Genomic DNA, 19187 nt, shown 5'->3' on the forward strand with positions numbered 1-19187 from the left:
AGCCTTTGGGAGGCCCTCGCGCCCGGGTGGGACAGGCCGTGGATGGCGTCAAACACCTGGCGCTGCCAGCCCGCGGGCACAATGGGGCGAGGACGCCCGAGGGAGACGTCGCACAAGAGGGCCGCGCCCGCACCGTCGAACGGCACCTCGGTGACGCGGAGGCCCGTGACGGCGGTCCGCAAGGCCTGGACGTCGGGGTCAGCGGCCTGGTCCGCTGCCATCCGGGCATAGTCGATGCCGAGGTGGACTGCGTGGGCGACGGCCCGGGAAAGGCAATTCGCCACCGGGTTGTCCTTCCCCGCGACGTGCTGGATGTCCGTCGTGTACTCGGACACGGCCGAGAGGTGACGCTGCTGCCGGGCCGACCACGGCTCGGTGACCTTGCCCATCGCGAAGATCAGCGGCTTGTGGTCGACGAAGGCAGTGAACGCCCGGCCCTCGAGCAGATGGCGGAAGTGCCTGACCGCCAAGTGAAGTCCGAGCAACTCGCGGTCGAAGGTACTGTAACGGCGTTCGGGCGGGCGAAGCTGCCGGCTAAAGAACGCCAGCGGTTGCCAAGCTCCACGCACCCATTGCTCGTGCACCGCGCCCACCGCGTAGTCCGAGGCATCGGTGGTGAGGGCGATCGGTGCATCGGGCGCCGGGTGCGCGAGCATGGTGGCGTTAGCCAAGGCGAGCTTCGCGCCCGTGAACGCCGTGTCCATCTGCTCGGTCCAGTTAACGTCGCCTCTGCCCGGCTTACCTCGGAGAGCTTCGTGCAGGGGGCGCAGGAGCTGGGCGATACGGGGCAGGAACCGATGGTAAAAGTTCACCATGCCCAGGAACTCCTGCAGCCCTCTGATCGTGCGGGGGCGCGGAAACCCCTTCACCGCCTCCACCTTGGCCGGCAGGGGGACGGCTCCGTGCCTGCTGACACGGTGCCCCAGAAAATCGATTGTGGCGGCGCCGAACCGGCACTTTGCGGGGTTCACAATCAGGCCATGCTGGCCCAGGCGTTCGAAGAGCATGCGGAGGTGGCGTAGGTGCTCTTCGCGGGACGCGCTGGCGACGAGGATATCGTCCAGGTAGACGTAGACAAAATCCAAGTCGCGCAGGACGCTGTCCATCAGTCGCTGGAACGCCTGAGCCGCATTCTTCAGACCGAAGGGCATGCGCAGGAACTCGAAGAGTCCGAATGGCGTGATGACCGCCGTCTTCGGGACGTCCTCCGGCCTGACGGGGACCTGATGGTAGCCGCGTATGAGGTCCACCTTCGAGAAGAAGGACCTGCCCGCCAAACGGGCGGAAAAGTCCTGAATGTGGGGGACGGGGTAGCGGTCGGGAGTCGTGGCGTCATTGAGACGGCGATAGTCCCCGCACGGTCGCCATCCCCCGCCGGGCTTCGGCACGATGTGCAGCGGCGACGCCCAAGCGCTCTCTGAGCGCCGAACGATGCCGAGTCGCTCCAGGGTAGCGAACACCGCTTTTGCCACCGCCAGCTTCGTCGGCTCGAGGCGGCGTGCCCGGGCGTAGACCGGTGGCCCGACGGTGGGGATGTGATGGGCCACCCCGTGCTTGACGGCCCCCGCCGAGAAGGTGGGCCGCGTGAGGGCCGGGAAGCCGGCGAGGAGGCGGGTGAATGCGTCCGCTGCCGGAAGCGTACAGACCAACGTGGCCGGAACCGAATCGTTCGGCAAGCCGCTTGGCAAGCCGCTCGTTGAGCTGGGCAACGCACATGCGAGCGAGCTGAACGTCTCGGCCTGGACAAGCCGTCTGCGCTTGACGTCGACCAGGAGCCCATTAGCACACAGGAAGTCCGCGCCAAGCAGTGCCATGGGCACGTCGGCGGTGACGAACGTCCATCGGAAAATCTACCCTCCAAACCGCAGAGAGAGGCAGCGTTTTCCGTATGTACGGATGGGCGTCCCGTTCGCGGCAAGCAGCGCGGGGCCCCCACCCGCGGCGTGCTTGTCTGACGTGCCGGCGGGAATGACACTCACCTGTGCTCCCGTGTCGCACAGGTAACGGCGCCCGGAGAAGGTGTCCGTTATGAACAGCAGGCTGCTCGAACGGCCGGCGCTCATCGCCACAATTGAGCGCCGGCCCGGGCGTTTCCCGACCCGTTGAAGGAGCACGGCGGATGACACCGCCGAGCTTCGTGGCCGAACTTGGCGTGGAACCAGCACCAGGTGGTGGAGCTGGAGGAGCGCGGCTGGCTCCGCCAGGCCGGTGGAGTCGACGGGTTTCCCCGCGGTGGCGGTTTTCGCCGCGGCGGTGGGCGGGGCGTGGCGGCGTTCACGAGGTGCGTATCAGCATGCTGCTGAAACTCAGCGTGCTGTAGAAGATGATGCTGTGGAACAGCAGCGTCGAAGGCCGTGACGGCCACGCCAACGCTCGCCCGCGTGTCCGAAGCGGCGAAGTACTTGTCCGCCTCGGCCGCCAATGCTCGGGGTTCCGTTAGCCCGGTCCCGGCCAACGCGAGGCGAACCTGCGCTGGAAGTTGGCGACGGAAAAGCGCCCGGAATAGCGAACCGGGGGCTTCGTCGCCCAACAGTGACAGCATATGGTCCATTCGGACCGACGGGCACGTCTCACCGAGCTCGGGGAGATCCAGGAGGCGGTCGGCCCGTGCGTCGTCCGTGAGGCTGAACGTGGCTAGGAGTAGCCGCTTGAGTGCCTCGTACTTGTGGCCGTCCGGTGGGTGGCGAAGGACGGACACAACTCGAGCGGCCGTGCCGGGCCCGAGGGAGGCGACGACATGGCAGTAGCGCAGGTCGTCGTTGGTGAGGCGCCGAAGCTGAAATTGGGCTTCGGCTTGAACGAACCAGACCTCGGCCTGGGCCTCCCAAAATTCGGGAAGTTTAATCGCCATTGACTTGTCGTTGGCCATTGCAATGGCGTCGTGTTCGGAAGGATCGCTACGGCAGATCCAACGTCGAGGGTCACCAGTAAAGCGCGGCGTTACGCGCGCTGCTTGTGAGCAAGGAGGAAGCGGACAAGCGGTAACATATGAACGTCTTTATTGTAAGACTACACTGTAACACTGAACTCTTCCGGGCTGGTCGCCCGGTGTATATCCTGAGGCCACGCCTACCCCTCGGGCGTGGCCACCGCCCACTTGGTGCGTGGAATGATGTCACCACGCCAGTGGGCTTTTGTGTCCGCCACAATATATTGTTATACTTATGTTTTATTGTATTGTATGTTTATATATTGTTATACTTATGTTTTATTGTATTGTATGTTTATATATTGTTACACTTATGTTTTATTGTATTGTATGTTTATATATTGTTATACTTATGTTTTATTGTATTGTATGTTTATATATTGTTATACTTATGTTTTATTGTATTGTATGTTTATATATTGTTATACTTATGTTTTATTGTATTGTATGTTTATATATTGTTATACTTATGTTTTATTGTATTGTATGTTTATATATTGTTATACTTATGTTTTATTGTATTGTATGTTTATATATTGTTATACTTATGTTTTATTGTATTGTATGTTTATATATTGTTATACTTATGTTTTATTGTATTGTATGTTTATATATTGTTATACTTATGTTTTATTGTACTGTATGTTTATATATTGTTATACTTATGTTTTATTGTATTGTATGTTTATATATTGTTATACTTATGTTTTATTGTACTGTATGTTTATATATTGTTATACTTATGTTTTATTGTATTGTATGTTTATATTGAAGGAGCTGCGCTCCAACGCGAGTCGAAAGAAGTGACGCGACCAAAGACGGAATTCGTCCGAGTTGCTTTATTGAAACAAAACAGCTCAGGTATTCTGACAAAAGCCCGTTTATCGGGCAGCAATATATATACACATTTATGTCGGGAGGTTTGCCCGGCAAAAGCTATACCGGGCATGCCCGGGTGTCAAGGGCGAGCCTTGGAAAGGCGAGTCTGGACCTGCCCGGGCGTGTTTGGCTGCGGCCTGGCAAGTCGAGGCTGGGCGTGCCCGGGCGCTCTGGACGAGCACTGGAGAGGCGATAGCGGGCATGCCCGGACGCTCTGGGCGAGCCCTGGAAAGGCGATAGCGGGCATGCCCGGACGCTCTGGGCGAGCCCTGGAAAGGCGATAGCGGGCATGCCCGGACGCTCTGGGCGAGCCCTGGAAAGGCGAGAGCGGGCATGCCCGGGAAAGACGAGACCGGGCGTGCCCGGGAGGTTCGGGCGTGCCCGGGAACAGTGAGTCCGGGCATGCCCGGGAGAGGCGCGTCTGGCCGGTGCAAGGCGATTGTGTGCATCCAGCGGTAACCGCTACACACGCCCCTCCAGAATCGACCTGCACCGGCAGGGTCAATTTAAGGGGGGTCCGGATGACCCGGCCGAAGCGACCCCTGGAGGGTCGTGGGGAAGGGTCCGACGTGGTGGTGGGTGGTCGAACGGGGGGAACTGTGGACGGGGGGCGGCCTCGCCGCGGAGGAAGGGCCAACCGTGGTGGTCGGTCGACGTCCATGTGCGCCGGTTTGAGGCGGTCCACAGAGATCCGGTCCGACCGGCCGCCAACGTCGACGACAAAGGACTTGTCGCCCCGTCGCAGGACCCGGAAGGGCCCGTCGTACGGCGGCCGGAGTGGCCCCCGGTGCGCACCATGACGCACAAAGACGTACTCCGCTGTGCGAAGCGCCGGGGGGACGTAGGACTGGGGGCCAGCGTGGCGGGACGTTGGCACGGGGGCAAATCGGCGGGCGGCCTCCTGGAGGTCCGAGCGCTGGTGTGCGGCGGACCAGGGACTGGTAGCGTCGGGCACGAACTCGCCCGGGACGCGGAGCGGCTGGCCGTAGACGAGCTCGGCGGCGGACGCCCGGAGGTCCTCCTTGGGGGCCGTGCGGAGGCCCAAAAGGACCCACGGCAGCCGGTCGGTCCAACCGTCGTCCTGAAGGCCGGCCATGAGTGCGGCCTTCATGGAGCGGTGAAACCGCTCGCACAACCCGTTGGCTTGTGGGTGGTAGGCCGTGGTGCGGTGCAGCGTGACCCCCAACGAGCGGGCGACCGCGCCCCAAAGTTCGGACGTGAACTGTGGGCCGCGGTCGGACGAGATGTCTGCCGGTGCGCCGAAGCGCGCGACCCAGGTGGCGATGAACGCCTGCGCCACGTCGGCGGTGGTGGTGGAGGTGAGGGGCACGGCCTCCGGCCACCTGGTGGTCCTGTCCACCATGGTGAGCAGGTGGGTGAACCCCCGTGATGGGGGCAGGGGACCCACCAGGTCCACGTGGACGTGGTCGAAACGCCGTGCAGGCACGGTGAAAGGTGCCAGCGGGGCCTGGGTGTGGCGGTGGACCTTGGCCCGCTGGCAGGCCGTGCAGGCGTTGGCCCAGTCGCGGACGTTCCGTCGAAGGCCGTGCCAGACAAAACGCGCCGACACCAGCTTCTGAGAAGCTTTCCGGCCCGGGTGAGAAAGGCCGTGGATGGAGGCGAAGATGCGGCGCTGCCAGGAAACGGGCACGATGGGGCGAGGCTGGCCCTGGGAGACGTCGCAGAGCAGGACGGTGCCCGCGAAGGGGATGTCGGCCAGGCGGAGGCCCGTGTCCGCCGCCCGGAGGGCCTGCACCGAGGTGTCGGTGGTCTGGTCGGCCGCCATGAGCGCGAAGTCCACGCCGAGGTGGACCGCGTTCGCGCTGGCCCGAGAAAGACAGTCGGCCACAGCGTTGTCTTTGCCGGCGACGTGCCGGATGTCCGTGGTGAATTCCGACACGGCGGAGAGGTGGCGCTGCTGGCGGGCCGACCACGGCTCCGTGACTTTGGCCATTGCGTAGACCAACGGCTTGTGGTCGACGAAAGCCGTGAACGGGCGGCCCTCCAGGAGGTGTCGGAAATGGCGAACGGCCAGGAATAGACCGAGCAGCTCGCGGTCGAACGTGCTGTATTTTAACTCGTTCGGCCGGAGCTGCCGGCTGAAAAACGCGAGTGGCTGCCAAACCCTGTCCACCCATTGTTCATGGACGGCGCCCACCGCGTAGTTGGAGGCGTCCGTAGTGAGGGCGATGGGCGCGTTGAGCACCGGGTGAGCCAGCAGCGTTGCGTCGGCGAGAGCCCGTTTTGCGCTCGCGATGGCCGCGGACCAAACGATGTCATGCTTGGCCGGCTTGCCCCGGAGGGTCTCGTAAAGGGGCCGCATGAGCTGAGCAGCGCGGGGCACGAATCGGTGATAAAAATTCACCATGCCGAGGAACTCTTGTAGGGCCTTGATGGAACGGGGACGCGGGAACGTGGTGATGGCCTCGACCTTGGTCGGCAGCGGCACGGCCCCGGTCTTGGTGATGCGGTGGCCCAAAAAGTCAACGGTCATCGTGCCGAAGTGGCATTTGGCCGGGTTGACAATTAAGCCGTGCTCGCTGAGGCGACCGAACAGTGTTCGGAGGTGGAGGAGGTGCTCGGCGCGGGACGTGCTGGCGACGAGGATGTCGTCCAGATAGACGAAAAGAAATGGCAGGTCGCACAGCATGCCGTCCCTTAAGCGTTGGAACGCCTGGGCCGCGTTCTTGAGGCCAAACGGCATCCTCAAAAATTCGAACAGGCCGAACGGCGTGATGACGGCCGTCTTCGGGACGTCGGCCGCCCGGACAGGTACCTGGTGGTATCCCCGTATCAGGTCAATTTTGGAAAATATGACCCGTCCCGCCAAACGGGCGGAAAATTCCTGGATGTGCGGGATCGGGTACCTGTCGGGGGTGGTAACGTCGTTGAGGCGGCGGTAGTCGCCACACGGGCGCCATCCGCCCCCCGGCTTTGGCACGATGTGCAGTGGTGAGGCCCACGCGCTATTGGAGCGCCGCACGATGCCGAGGTGCTCCAATGCGTCGAACTCGGCCTTTGCCACGGCGAGCTTGGCCAGGTCGAGGCGGCGGGCCCTGGCGTAGACCGGCGGGCCCGTAGTGGGTATGTGGTGCTCGATCCCATGCCGCACTGCGACGGCCGAAAACGTCGGCCGTGTGAGGGCCGGGAATTCCGCGAGCAGGCGAGCGAACTCGTTCGCCGTCGGGAGGGCGCACGCCAGTTCGGTCGGCGCGGAGCTGCTCATCGTGCACGCCAGGGAGCTGAAGGTCTCGGCGTTGACAAGGCGACGACGTTTGACGTCGACCAGCAGCCCGTGCGCGCAGAGGAAGTCGGCGCCCAGCAAAGCCATGGGGATGCAGGCGGTCACAAAGGTCCACTGAAAGCGCTGGCTGCCGAAGCAGAGGGTGACGTTGCGCGGGCCGAAAGTGCGTATGGCCGAGCCATTAGCAGCGACCAAAGAGGGGCCGCAAACGGCGTCCAGCCTGTCCTGCTCGGAGGCGGGTATGACGCTCAGTTGGGCGCCGGTGTCACAAAGGAAACGCCGCCCGGACGCTTTGTCCCGAATAAAAAGCAAGTTGCCCGAGTGGCCGGCGCTCATGGCTGGGAATGAACGCCGGCCCGGCCGTTTCCCGACTTGCCGAAAGTGCACGGGGGTCGGCACGTCCGAGCCTTGTGTCCGAACCTGGCGTGGTAATAACACCACGCCTGGTCAGGTGGAGGCCCCGGCCGTCGTGTCGGAAGTGGTCGGTGCGGCGTGGCGGCCGCCAGTTTCACCGGCAGTTCGGCCTCCAACCGCACAGGGTGCTCGGGCGTCGTGGGCGTCGCCTCGGATGGCGGCAGGCTCCAGGTAGCCGCGCCGATGTGTTGGCCCGCCGAGGAGATCTTATCGGCTTCCCTGGCGAGGGCGCGGGGATCGGTGATCGACGTGCCAGCCAGGGCGAGGCGTACCGGGTGAGGCAGCTGGCGAAGGAACAACTCGCGGAACAGAAAATCCGGAGAGTGCTCACCGAGCAACGAGAGCATATAGTCCATGCGCTCGGACGGGCGCGTGTCGCCGAGCTCGGGCAGGTCGAGCAGGCGCCGTGCGTGTGCCGCCGGTGAGAGGGCGAAAGCATCGAGGAGGAGCGTGTTCAGCGCATCATACTTGTCGGCAGCCGGCGGGTGCTCGAGGAGGCTCAGGGCGCGGGCCGCGGTGGCGGAACCGAGCGCTGCCACGACGTGGTGGAAGCGGGTGTCGTCCACGGTGATGCCTCGCAGGGCGAACTGGGAGTCCGCCTGGGCGAACCAAACAGCCGCGTGAGCCTCCCAGAAGGTAGGCAGTTTAAGAGTCACTGCCGTGTCCATGTCGGTAGGTCACCAGTGAAGGAGCTGCGCTCCAACGCGAGTCGAAAGAAGTGACGCGACCAAAGACGGAATTCGTCCGAGTTGCTTTATTGAAACAAAACAGCTCAGGTATTCTGACAAAAGCCCGTTTATCGGGCAGCAATATATATACACATTTATGTCGGGAAGTTTGCCCGGCAAAAGCTATACCGGGCATGCCCGGGTGTCAAGGGCGAGCCTTGGAAAGGCGAGTCTGGACCTGCCCGGGCGTGTTTGGCTGCGGCCTGGCAAGTCGAGGCTGGGTGTGCCCGGGCGCTCTGGACGAGCACTGGAAAGGCGATAGCGGGCATGCCCGGACGCTCTGGGTGAGCCCTGGAAAGGCGATAGCGGGCATGCCCGGACGCTCTGGGCGAGCCCTGGAAAGGCGATAGCGGGCATGCCCGGATGCTCTGGGCGAGCCCTGGAACGGCGATAGCGGGCATGCCCGGACGCTCTGGGCAAGCCCTGGAAAGGCGAGAGCGGGCATGCCCGGGAAAGACGAGACCGGGCGTGCCCGGGAGGTTCGGGCGTGCCCGGGAACAGTGAGTCCGGGCATGCCCGGGAGAGGCGCGTCTGGCCGTGTTCTGGCCGGTGCAAGGCGATTGTGTGCATCCAGCGGTAACCGCTACAATATATTGTTATACTTATGTTTTATTAACGCACAGGTTGTAAACCTGGTGCGTTATAGCGTTTGCCTGGGAATTTCGGGCGCTCAAAAGTGAAGCTAGTTTCTGTCACCCATTTCTGTCGCTCATTTCTGTCGCTCATTTCTGTCGCTCAGATGTGTAAACATGACGTCATCAAATCTATATTTATAGGATAGGTTATAGGAGATATATATGTTATAGGATAGGAATATAGGACCCAAATGACCCAGAGGACCCAAATGACCCAGAGGACCCAAATGACCCAGAGGACCCAAATGACCCAGAGGACCCAAATGACCCAGAGGACCAAAATGACCCAGAGGACCCAAATGACCCAGAGGACCCAAATGACCCAGAGGACCCAAATGACCCAGAGGACCCAAATGACCCAGAGGACCCAAATGACCCAGAGGACCCAAATGACCCAGAGGACCCAAATGACCCAGAGGACCCAAATGACCCAAATGACCCAGAGGACCCAAATGACCCAGAGGACCCAAATGACCCAGAGGACCCAGAGGACCCAAATGACCCAGAGGACCCAAATGACCCAAATGACCCAGAGGACCCAAATGACCCAGAGGACCCAAATGACCCAGAGGACCCAAATGACCCAGATGACCCAAATGACCCAGAGGACCCAAATGACCCAGAGGACCCAGAGGACCCAAATGACCCAGAGGACCCAGAGGACCCAGAGGACCCAGAGGACCCAAATGACCCAGAGGACCCAGAGGACCCAGAGGACCCAAATGACCCAGAGGACCCAAATGACCCAGAGGACCCAAATGACCCAGAGGACCCAAATGACCCAGAGGACCCAAATGACCCAGAGGACCCAAATGACCCAGAGGACCCAAATGACCCAGAGGACCCAAATGGCCCAGAGGACCCAAATGACCCAAATGACCCAGAGGACCCAAATGACCCAGAGGACCCAAATGACCCAGAGGACCCAAATGACCCAGAGGACCCAAATGACCCAGAGGACCCAAATGACCCAGAGGACCCAAATGACCCAGAGGACCCAAATGACCCAGAGGACCCAAATGACCCAGAGGACCCAAATGACCCAGAGGACCCAAATGACCCAGAGGACCCAAATGACCCAGAGGACCCAAATGACCCAGAGGACCCAAATGACCCAGAGGACCCAAATGACCCAGAGGACCCAAATGACCCAGAGGACCCAAATGACCCAGAGGACCCAAATGACCCAGAGGACCCAAATGACCCAGAGGACCCAAATGACCCAAATGACCCAGAGGACCCAGAGGACCCAAATGACCCAGAGGACCCAGAGGACCCAAATGACCCAGAGGACCCAGAGGACCCAAATGACCCAGAGGACCCAGAGGACCCAGAGGACCCAAATGACCCAGAGGACCCAGAGGACCCAGAGGACCCAAATGACCCAGAGGACCCAAATGACCCAGAGGACCCAGAGGACCCAGAGGACCCAAATGACCCAGAGGACCCAGAGGACCCAAATGACCCAGAGGACCCAAATGACCCAAATGACCCAGAGGACCCAAATGACCCAGAGGACCCAAATGACCCAGAGGACCCAAATGACCCAGAGGACCCAAATGACCCAAATGACCCAAATGACCCAGAGGACCCAAATGACCCAGAGGACCCAAATGACCCAGAGGACCCAAATGACCCAGAGGACCCAAATTCTATGTATGTTTCTATGATGATGTATGTTTTGGTGATAGTACATAATGTGAATACTAGTAGCAATTTTACAAAAACCATGGCATAATTTCAAATCTTGACCCGAGATGATAATTATGCTACATCATAATTTCCATGTGCCAACCTGGGCGGAATCCAAGTGGATTCACTTGACTTGTTGTATTGTATGTTTATATATTGTTATACTTATGTTTTATTGTACTGTATGCTTATATGTTTCTTGGATAATCCAAAAGTTAAAACTTATTAAATTCAGCATTTGAAAATGAGTTGTGATTCTATAACTAGACTTATGAATGGACTCATCGTATTGAAGCAACAATGGCTTCTTGAACCGCTGTACCAATCTTCAGCTCGATGTAGACCGGGAATTCTTCCTCCTTCTCTCCAAAATTGATGAAAACCTGAGCTGGTACATGGACAGGAACTTGGCGGCATTTACAAGTCACCCACAAGCGGTGGATTGCGATGACGAAGACTTCATTTCGTCGAACACGAGGGCTTGTACGTTGTAGTTTAAACGACAATATGGTGTATGTTGTGTGGTTTTCCTTACCTTCCCATCAATGATGAAATCGGCTGCTGCCGTGGATATGGAAAAGTGCAAAAAACGCGTAGCGGAGGACAAGTGGAATGTAGTGGGTGAAAGGTCTTGTGCAAAACTGAATGTGGTGTGGAAGATGGGGTTCATGTCTCTGGGAGCACAGTTGTGCCACTGATACAGTTGTGCCCCCTATAGATTAGGGGAAGAATTTGTAATTTGTTCAGGGTGCCATCGATAGCTCGTCTACTCTTACTGAATGACATCGAAGGATCTTCAAGGTCCACCAAGTCATTCTGACAGACGGGTCTCACAGTTGAATGTCTATCTGAGGGAAGGCACACACATCGATGAGTCACCCTGCCTGAGAAACACCAGGCTGACTTAAAGCGGGGCTGAGATTCGAACCCAGGCTAGACAGCTCAGGGGCGAGGGAGCGTAGACCTCCAGGCCGTCCTGCCACCCCTAAAGACGAGGTGTGCTTTCTGATGTGTGGAGGTTGAATAGCGAATATATGAGGTGTGGCGGTTGCAAGACATCATAATTTTGTGGCTTGGTTCAATTACAGTGGTTTCAGAAAGTATTCACACCCTTTGATTAATTTGTAAAAAAAATTCTAAAGAAAATCCACTTTGACATTATGAGGTATTATGTGCAGATCGGTGACAAAAAATCTCAATTTAATGCATTTTGGATTCAGTCTGTTACACAACGAAATGTGGAAAACTCAAGGGGTGTGAATACTTCCTGAAGACACCAAGTTGGGAGATCTACACATGGACCACCACTCAAAAAGTTCAGTCTGTAATAGTCACATGGGCTCTTTAGGATGTTTATATTTCAACATCAATTCCCAGCTAACACTGTTGTTGCACTAATAGTTTCATCAAAACAGGACAAAATGGTTGAAATGAAAATTGTGATAATAAGCAAAAGCCCAAAACTGAATGACACCACCATGCATGCAGAGGTGCCAAAACCACAAAGACCTTTGTGGCAAGGATGGGGAAAAGGCAGAAACAAAAATAGAAAGGAAAAACGAGACACGCTATAACAAATAAATGCATTTTACAGCCGTGGCATATCGTTGGCACAATGAGTGGCATGAATGATGAGATGGAATCACCAATTGTGGAAAGTCCAGTGAGTGTGATGACTGTGATTGGTAGTTGTGCTTATTTTAGGTGAAGATCGACTGGAAATGACTTGTTTTTTTCTCATTCGGGCCTCGCAGCTATGAACGGCTACATGTTCGGAACCCTGCCCAGATTGGAGATGTGCAAGGGGGACCGCGTGTCGTGGCACTTGCTGGGACTTGGCAGCGAGGCGGACATACATTCACTCTTCATTTTTGGGAATCCCATCACACGCTCTGGGCGTCGCCATGACACCACCTCCATCTTCCCACACACCTCTCTCACAGTCCTCATGGAAGCCAAATCCGTCGGTGAGATGGGGGCATCCAAGGGCAGGAAGGATCAATGCTTCAGCTTCAAAACAGACAAGCTAAAGTGTAGTACATCTTGCGAATCAACCAATCCAAGATGGCCGACAGCAAGGCTATTTGCCCAGCCTGCTTTGAAGAATACATGTGCATGGCAGTCCTATTTCAGACACTTCCTGTCACTTATGAAAGGCTCTGTTGCTTGTTTCAGGTGATTTTGGCATCGTCTGTCGCACAATGACACATTTCACTGGAGGAATGAAGCACCGATACCATGTGGCGCTGTGTGGAGGCCGACTGGATCCCCCTGTGCCATTCAACATTCCCACACGGAGGGTATACCTTGCAGCTGTCGAGATTGACTGGGACTACGCTCCGTCCAGGAAATGGGAACTTGACCGCCACAACATGACTATGGAAGAGAGGTGAGAAAAGGATTGGAATTGGCAACAAGACAGGAAGTGACGGTAATTGGCAACAAGACAGGAAGTGACGGTAATTGGCAACCAGACAGGAAGTGATGGTAATTGGCAACAAGACAGGAAGTGACGGTAATTGGCAACAAGACAGGAAGTGACGGTAATTGGCAACCAGACAGGAAGTGATGGTAATTGGCAACAAGACAGGAAGTGATGGTAATTGGCAACAAGACAGGAAGTGACGGTAATTGGCAACAAGACAGGAAGTGACGGTCGCTTTATCGTTCACGACTTGCGAGGGCAAACATTGAGGTGGGAATGTACGCTTTGACGAACTTGTCAGGAATGAATGTTCCATGGATTTTCAAAGGGTATTTACAACTCTCAGATCTCTCGATGTCTCCATGTCTCTCGGTCCCTGCTCTCAAATGTTGTGTTTGTGTCCTTCCCCCTCTCTCCCCATCTTGTCTACCGCTCCCGATGTTATATGTTTTATGTGTCGGTTTGTCTTTCTGTGTGATGAATGTTCGCTCTTTCACGAGCCTCGACCTTGTATACAAAAAAAAAAAAAAAAAAAAAAAAAAAATGAGAGGCAGCTGACTGTTCAATGGAGGTTAAAGATTTGTTTATTTCTTTAATCGCTCGTGTGGATTTGATTCCCATGGCCTCTCACTCTTGCCGACCAGTGCTTGGTAAGCTGGAGAGTATGCCAAACACCCCTCAACAGGCTTTAAGTGAGACCTCTGTCAAACTTTGGACTGGTAGGCCAAAAAGGCAAGTGAAGGTGATTTACTGCAGGAGGTAGCATGTGTACTTCCTTTTCAGATTGTGTACTTCCTTTTCAGATTGTTTACAAATCAGATTCGGACACATGTTTACAAATCGCTTTTACTTTCTCTGCATTTTATAAAATTCTGGTTCCGGATTCCTGAGGGACAAGATGTGCTATCTTCTCTGGTTTTGTTGTTACTATTTCTGAATTGTCTTGTTTAACCATTTTTATTTCATTGAGTCGTTGAGTACCTTCACATGTACGTTGACACTATGAGTTTGTGCCCCACCGTCTCACTGGTCAGTACATTGCCTTTTTCTCCTCTGTCTCCTCGCTCTTCCAAGTAATCAGTTTAGGTTCTATATATATATATATACGTATATATATATATATATATATGTTGGGACAGTTGGGATGATACATTTTACAAGGAAAAAGGCACATCCAACCAAAATGTAACTAGATCTACTCTGCTAATGTAAGTGATAAACAACCAAGAGTAGGAAGCCCACTGGGAAGGAGGTGAAACATCACCTGAGACCGGGCCTGCTCTTGCTTACGTACCCAGAGTATCCCGGGAAGTGACGGTAGTGACGGCAATTCCTCCAAGCTCAGTGGCTGTGTTAAGTGTTTATCTCGTCAGTATGTCTTTGTATGTGTGTATGTTTGTGTCTGTGTGTCTGTGTGTATCAGCTCTATTACGAGCCTTAACCCACGTATAAAAAATAAATGTTCTGAAAGGAACCCGACTTCGGTTTTTTTATATAAATTTTTGATATTTTCACAATCCACAACACCATCTTCTTTCAGTGTAACACATGTCCTAAAATATGCGGTATACATCATGTAAATTCACCTACCTTCTTTGTCATTGATACGTACCACCCATCCAGCTACGGACATGCTTTTCTGGCAAGAGGAGACACAATGATTGGGTCGGTGTACAAGAAGGCGGTGTATCGGGAGTATACGGATGACACATTCACGCAGCAAGTCCAACGTGGGCCTAAAATGAAACATCTAGCAATTCTCGGTAAATTTGAAATGACTGGTTATGACTGGTTGTCATGGAGACAGCAAGAACAATAATATCGGTTCACGACTAAATACGTTTAATGCAGGAAATGGACTTAAACTGTTGGAATTTCCAATCATTGTGCAAAGGCTTGTTATTACCGTGAGATGAAATAAACTCATTTTCATACTTTGTCCCTCTCCCAGTATCACATAAGTCCACCATGTTTTGAAACCTGCGCAGGCCCAGTACTGGAGGCTGAGGTTGGTGAACGCTTGGAGGTGGTGTTCAAAAACAAGGCGAGCAGGCCATACAACGTGCACGCGCATGGAGTGGACACGCAAGAATTTTCGTGCCACATCCCTCCAGTTAACCCCGGTCGGTGGGACTTGCTGGGCCTAAGCAGACAGAGAAGGAAATTTAAAAAGCGACCGACAGTATTTTGGGTGAAAATCATAATTATAATGACAACTGTGGAAATACAAGTGGGATTTGAAATTTTGAGCCACTGACTCCATCCCTCGTGGATTTTCAATGTGCCACATCCACCAGTTAACTGCATTAGTGTGTGACGCCGATGATCACCCACGGCCAGGCTCCTTTGAGACCCAGAGGTCTGCCAACCAAGCGATTGTTACCCCCGAGGGGCATTAGTCCCGATTCCACATGCGCAGAGCGGAGTGCTTCTGCCAGGCAATGTAACAAAATTGAAAATCATTCCAAACAGGAAATGAACTGTTTTTAAGGACGTCATAAGGGACACAAACAACGGGCACGAAAAACTAATATAACGTGTTAAATAAGGTGGTGTAAAAAACACTGTCAATGGCGGTAAAACGTGGGAAAATTCTGGAATTAATTAATTTATATGACTTTTACAATCTTTATTTTATTTAAATTTAATTATATATTTAAACAATGTGGAACACAAATCACCTTATTGTCACTTACAAAACCCTTCCATTCATCAGTACAGTACTTGGACATGTTAAGTAAGGGTGGTGTGTAAGGGTGGTGTGTATGGGTGGTGTATAAGAGTGGTGTGTAAGGATGGTGTGTAAGGGTGGTGTGTATGGGTATTGTGTATGGGTGGTGTATAAGAGTGGTGTATAAGAGTGGTGTGTATGGATGGTGTGTAAGGGTGGTGGGTAAGGGAAGTATGTAAGAGTGGTGTGTAAGAGTGGTGTGTAGCGTAGAAGTATTTCACTTTCATGAAGACACTTTGCTAATTTCAACACAACAGCAGAAATTTGTTGTGCTTGCCGCTTACAGCTCACAACCAAAAATTTACCATTCTTCTGTCAATAAGTCTCATATTGGGTGACTTCCCGTTTCCCCAAGTACCATAGAGTTAGTAGACGTTTTATTGTGGTGTAATATTTATTTAAGATATTTATGATGAAAAATTTAAATATGGGTGGAACTGAAACAACCCCAGACCTCACAACCATGTAATAAACCATTCATTCATCACCATTCATTCAAAAAACTCACACTGGACATGAGGAAGATTCAGTCTGCGTGGTTTCTGTAACAAGGAAAACTCACATCCCTCTCTGTAGGTTTATATCCAAGGCCTAAGATACCACATCCCTCTCTGTAGGTTTATATCCATGGCCTAACACACCGCATCCCTCTCTGTAGGTTTATAACCAAGGCCTAAGATACCACATCCCTCTCTGTAGGTTTATAACCAAGGCCTAAGATACCACATCCCTCTCTGTAGGTTTATAACCAAGGCCTAAGATACCACATCCCTCTCTGTAGGTTTATAACCAAGGCCTAAGATACCACATCCCTCTCTGTAGGTTTATATCCATGGCCTAACACACCGCATCCCTCTCTGTAGGTTTATAACCAAGGCCTAAGATACCACATCCCTCTCTGTAGGTTTATATCCATGGCCTAACACACCGCATCCCTCTCTGTAGGTTTATAACCAAGGCCTAAGATACCGCATCCCTCTCTGTGGGTTTATAACCAAGGCCTAAGATACCACATCCCTCTCTGTAGGTTTATATCCATGGCCTAAGATACCACATCCCTCTCTGTAGGTTTATATCCATGGCCTAACATACCGCATCCCTCTCTGTAGGTTTATATCCATGGCCTAACATACCGCATCCCTCTCTGTAGGTTTATAACCAAGGCCTAACATACCGCATCCCTCTCTGTAGGTTTATAACCAAGGCCTAAGATACCGCATCCCTCTCTGTAGGTTTATATCCATGGCCTAAGATACCGCATCCCTCTCTGTAGGTTTATATCCAAGGCCTAAGATACCGCATCCCTCTCTGTAAGTTTATATCCAAGGCCTAAGATACCACATCCCTCTCTGTAGGTTTATATCCATGGCCTAAGATACCGCATCCCTCTCTGTAAGTTTATATCCAAGGCCTAAGATACCACATCCCTCTCTGTAAGTTTATATCCAAGGCCTAAGATACCGCATCCCTCTCTGTAAGTTTATATCCAAGGCCTAAGATACCACATCCCTCTCTGTAAGTTTATATCCAAGGCCTAAGATACCACATCCCTCTCTGTAAGTTTATATCCAAGGCCTAAGATACCGCATCCCTCTCTGTAAGTTTATATCCAAGGCCTAAGATACCGCATCGCTCTCTGTAAGTTTATATCCAAGGCCTAAGATACCGCATCCCTCTCTGTAAGTTTATATCCAAGGCCTAAGATACCGCATCCCTCTCTGTAAGTTTATATCCAAGGCCTAAGATACCACATCCCTCTCTGTAGGTTTATATCCAAGGCTTAAGATACCGCATCCCTCTCTGTAAGTTTATATCCAAGGCCTAAGATACCGCATCCCTCTCTGTAAGTTTATATCCAAGGCCTAAGATACCGCATCCCTCTCTGTAGGTTTATATCCAAGGCCTAAGATACCGCATCCCTCTCTGTAGGTTTATATCCAAGGCCTAAGATACCGCATCCCTCTCTGTAGGTTTATAGCAGTGGCCTAAGACACCACATCCCTCTCTGTAGGTTTATAGCCGTGGCCTAAGATACCACATCCCTCTCTGTAGGTTTATAACCAAGGCCTAAGATACCGCATCCCTCTCTGTAGGTTTATAACCAAGGCCTAACATACCGCATCCCTCTCTGTAGGTTTATAACCAAGGCCTAAGATACCGCATCCCTCTCTGTAGGTTTATATCCATGGCCTAAGATACCGCATCCCTCTCTGTAGGTTTATATCCAAGGCCTAAGATACCGCATCCCTCTCTGTAGGTTTGTAACCAAGGCCTAAGATACCACATCCCTCTCTGTAGGTTCATAGCCGTGGCCTAAGATACCACATCCCTCTCTGTAGGTTTATATCCAAGGCCTAAGATACCGCATCCCTCTCTGTAGGTTTGTAACCAAGGCCTAAGATACCACATCCCTCTCTGTAGGTTTATAACCAAGGCCTAAGATACCGCATCCCTCTCTGTAGGTTTGTAACCAAGGCCTAAGATACCACATCCCTCTCTGTAGGTTTGTATCCAAGGCCTAAGATACCGCATCCCTCTCTGTAGGTTTGTAACCAAGGCCTAAGATACCACATCCCTCTCTGTAGGTTTATATCCAAGGCCTAAGATACCGCATCCCTCTCTGTAGGTTTGTAACCAAGGCCTAAGATACCACATCCCTCTCTGTAGGTTCATAGCCGTGGCCTAAGATACCACATCCCTCTCTGTAGGTTTATATCCAAGGCCTAAGATACCGCATCCCTCTCTGTGGGTTTATAACCAAGGCCTAAGATACCGCATCCCTCTCTGTAGGTTTATATCCAAGGCCTAAGATAGTGCAAGTGGTTTCCTGATCCCTGCTGCAGACGGGGAATTATTAGCCGTGTCACAAAATATATTTGCCCCACATCCTCCACTATCTCTCCCCCACAAATTGTCCCAAAACCATGTACATATTGCAAAGGGGAGTTGTCCAAGTCAGCTGTCCTTGATGCTCGGAGTATGCGGAGTATGAAATTGTCGGTTTGTTTACGCAGAGGTAAAGCAATGTTGACAACGATGCCCCATTAATCTGACATTTTGCCTTGTTTTCTCTCCTATCGCTCTATACTCCCAAACACCTGGCTCTGTACTCCACTCAGGAGACACCATAACATACCGCTGGTTTATATCCGAGTGGTGGGGGCCAACGGAGAATGACCCAGACTGCCTTACCTGGGCTTACTATTCTACTGTCAACCCCAACCAGGTATGACCAGCACACGGTAGCATATGTACATAATATTACATCATAAGAGTGCAAGGTACCGTTATCATCATCATGAATATACTTTACTCTTAACACAGAGTGTCACTGCTGCCGAAGCAATTCCTCTGTAAAGTCACGCTGGATGGTTTGCCATTGCCTTTCCACGAGTCAGGAATGGAATGTGTAACTTGTCCGAGCAATAGCTCGTCTACTCTTCATGAAGGAGAGATGGATGGGAGTGCCGGACGCAGAAGTTAAGTTGGTGGGAGGGGTATATAAGGGAA

At 53.4% G+C, this 19187-nt stretch overlaps 1 protein-coding gene across 2 annotated transcripts in view; it reads left to right on the forward strand.

Annotated features, from left to right (window-relative positions):
- Positions 1 to 19187, forward strand: part of LOC137438533 (ceruloplasmin) — a 124796-nt gene that overhangs the window by 94802 nt on the left and 10807 nt on the right. For both annotated transcript variants that reach the window (XM_068133656.2, XM_068133658.2), the window contains exons 10-15: positions 10854 to 11004; positions 12276 to 12488; positions 12697 to 12910; positions 14570 to 14709; positions 14935 to 15069; positions 18797 to 18903. In XM_068133656.2, coding sequence (XP_067989757.2) covers positions 10854 to 11004; positions 12276 to 12488; positions 12697 to 12910; positions 14570 to 14709; positions 14935 to 15069; positions 18797 to 18903 — 960 coding nt within the window. The remainder of the gene's footprint in view (positions 1 to 10853; positions 11005 to 12275; positions 12489 to 12696; positions 12911 to 14569; positions 14710 to 14934; positions 15070 to 18796; positions 18904 to 19187) is intronic.

This window comes from Myxine glutinosa, chromosome 13, assembly GCF_964187855.1.
Source record: "Myxine glutinosa chromosome 13, kmMyxGlut1.1, whole genome shotgun sequence".
NCBI lineage: Eukaryota > Metazoa > Chordata > Myxini > Myxiniformes > Myxinidae > Myxine > Myxine glutinosa.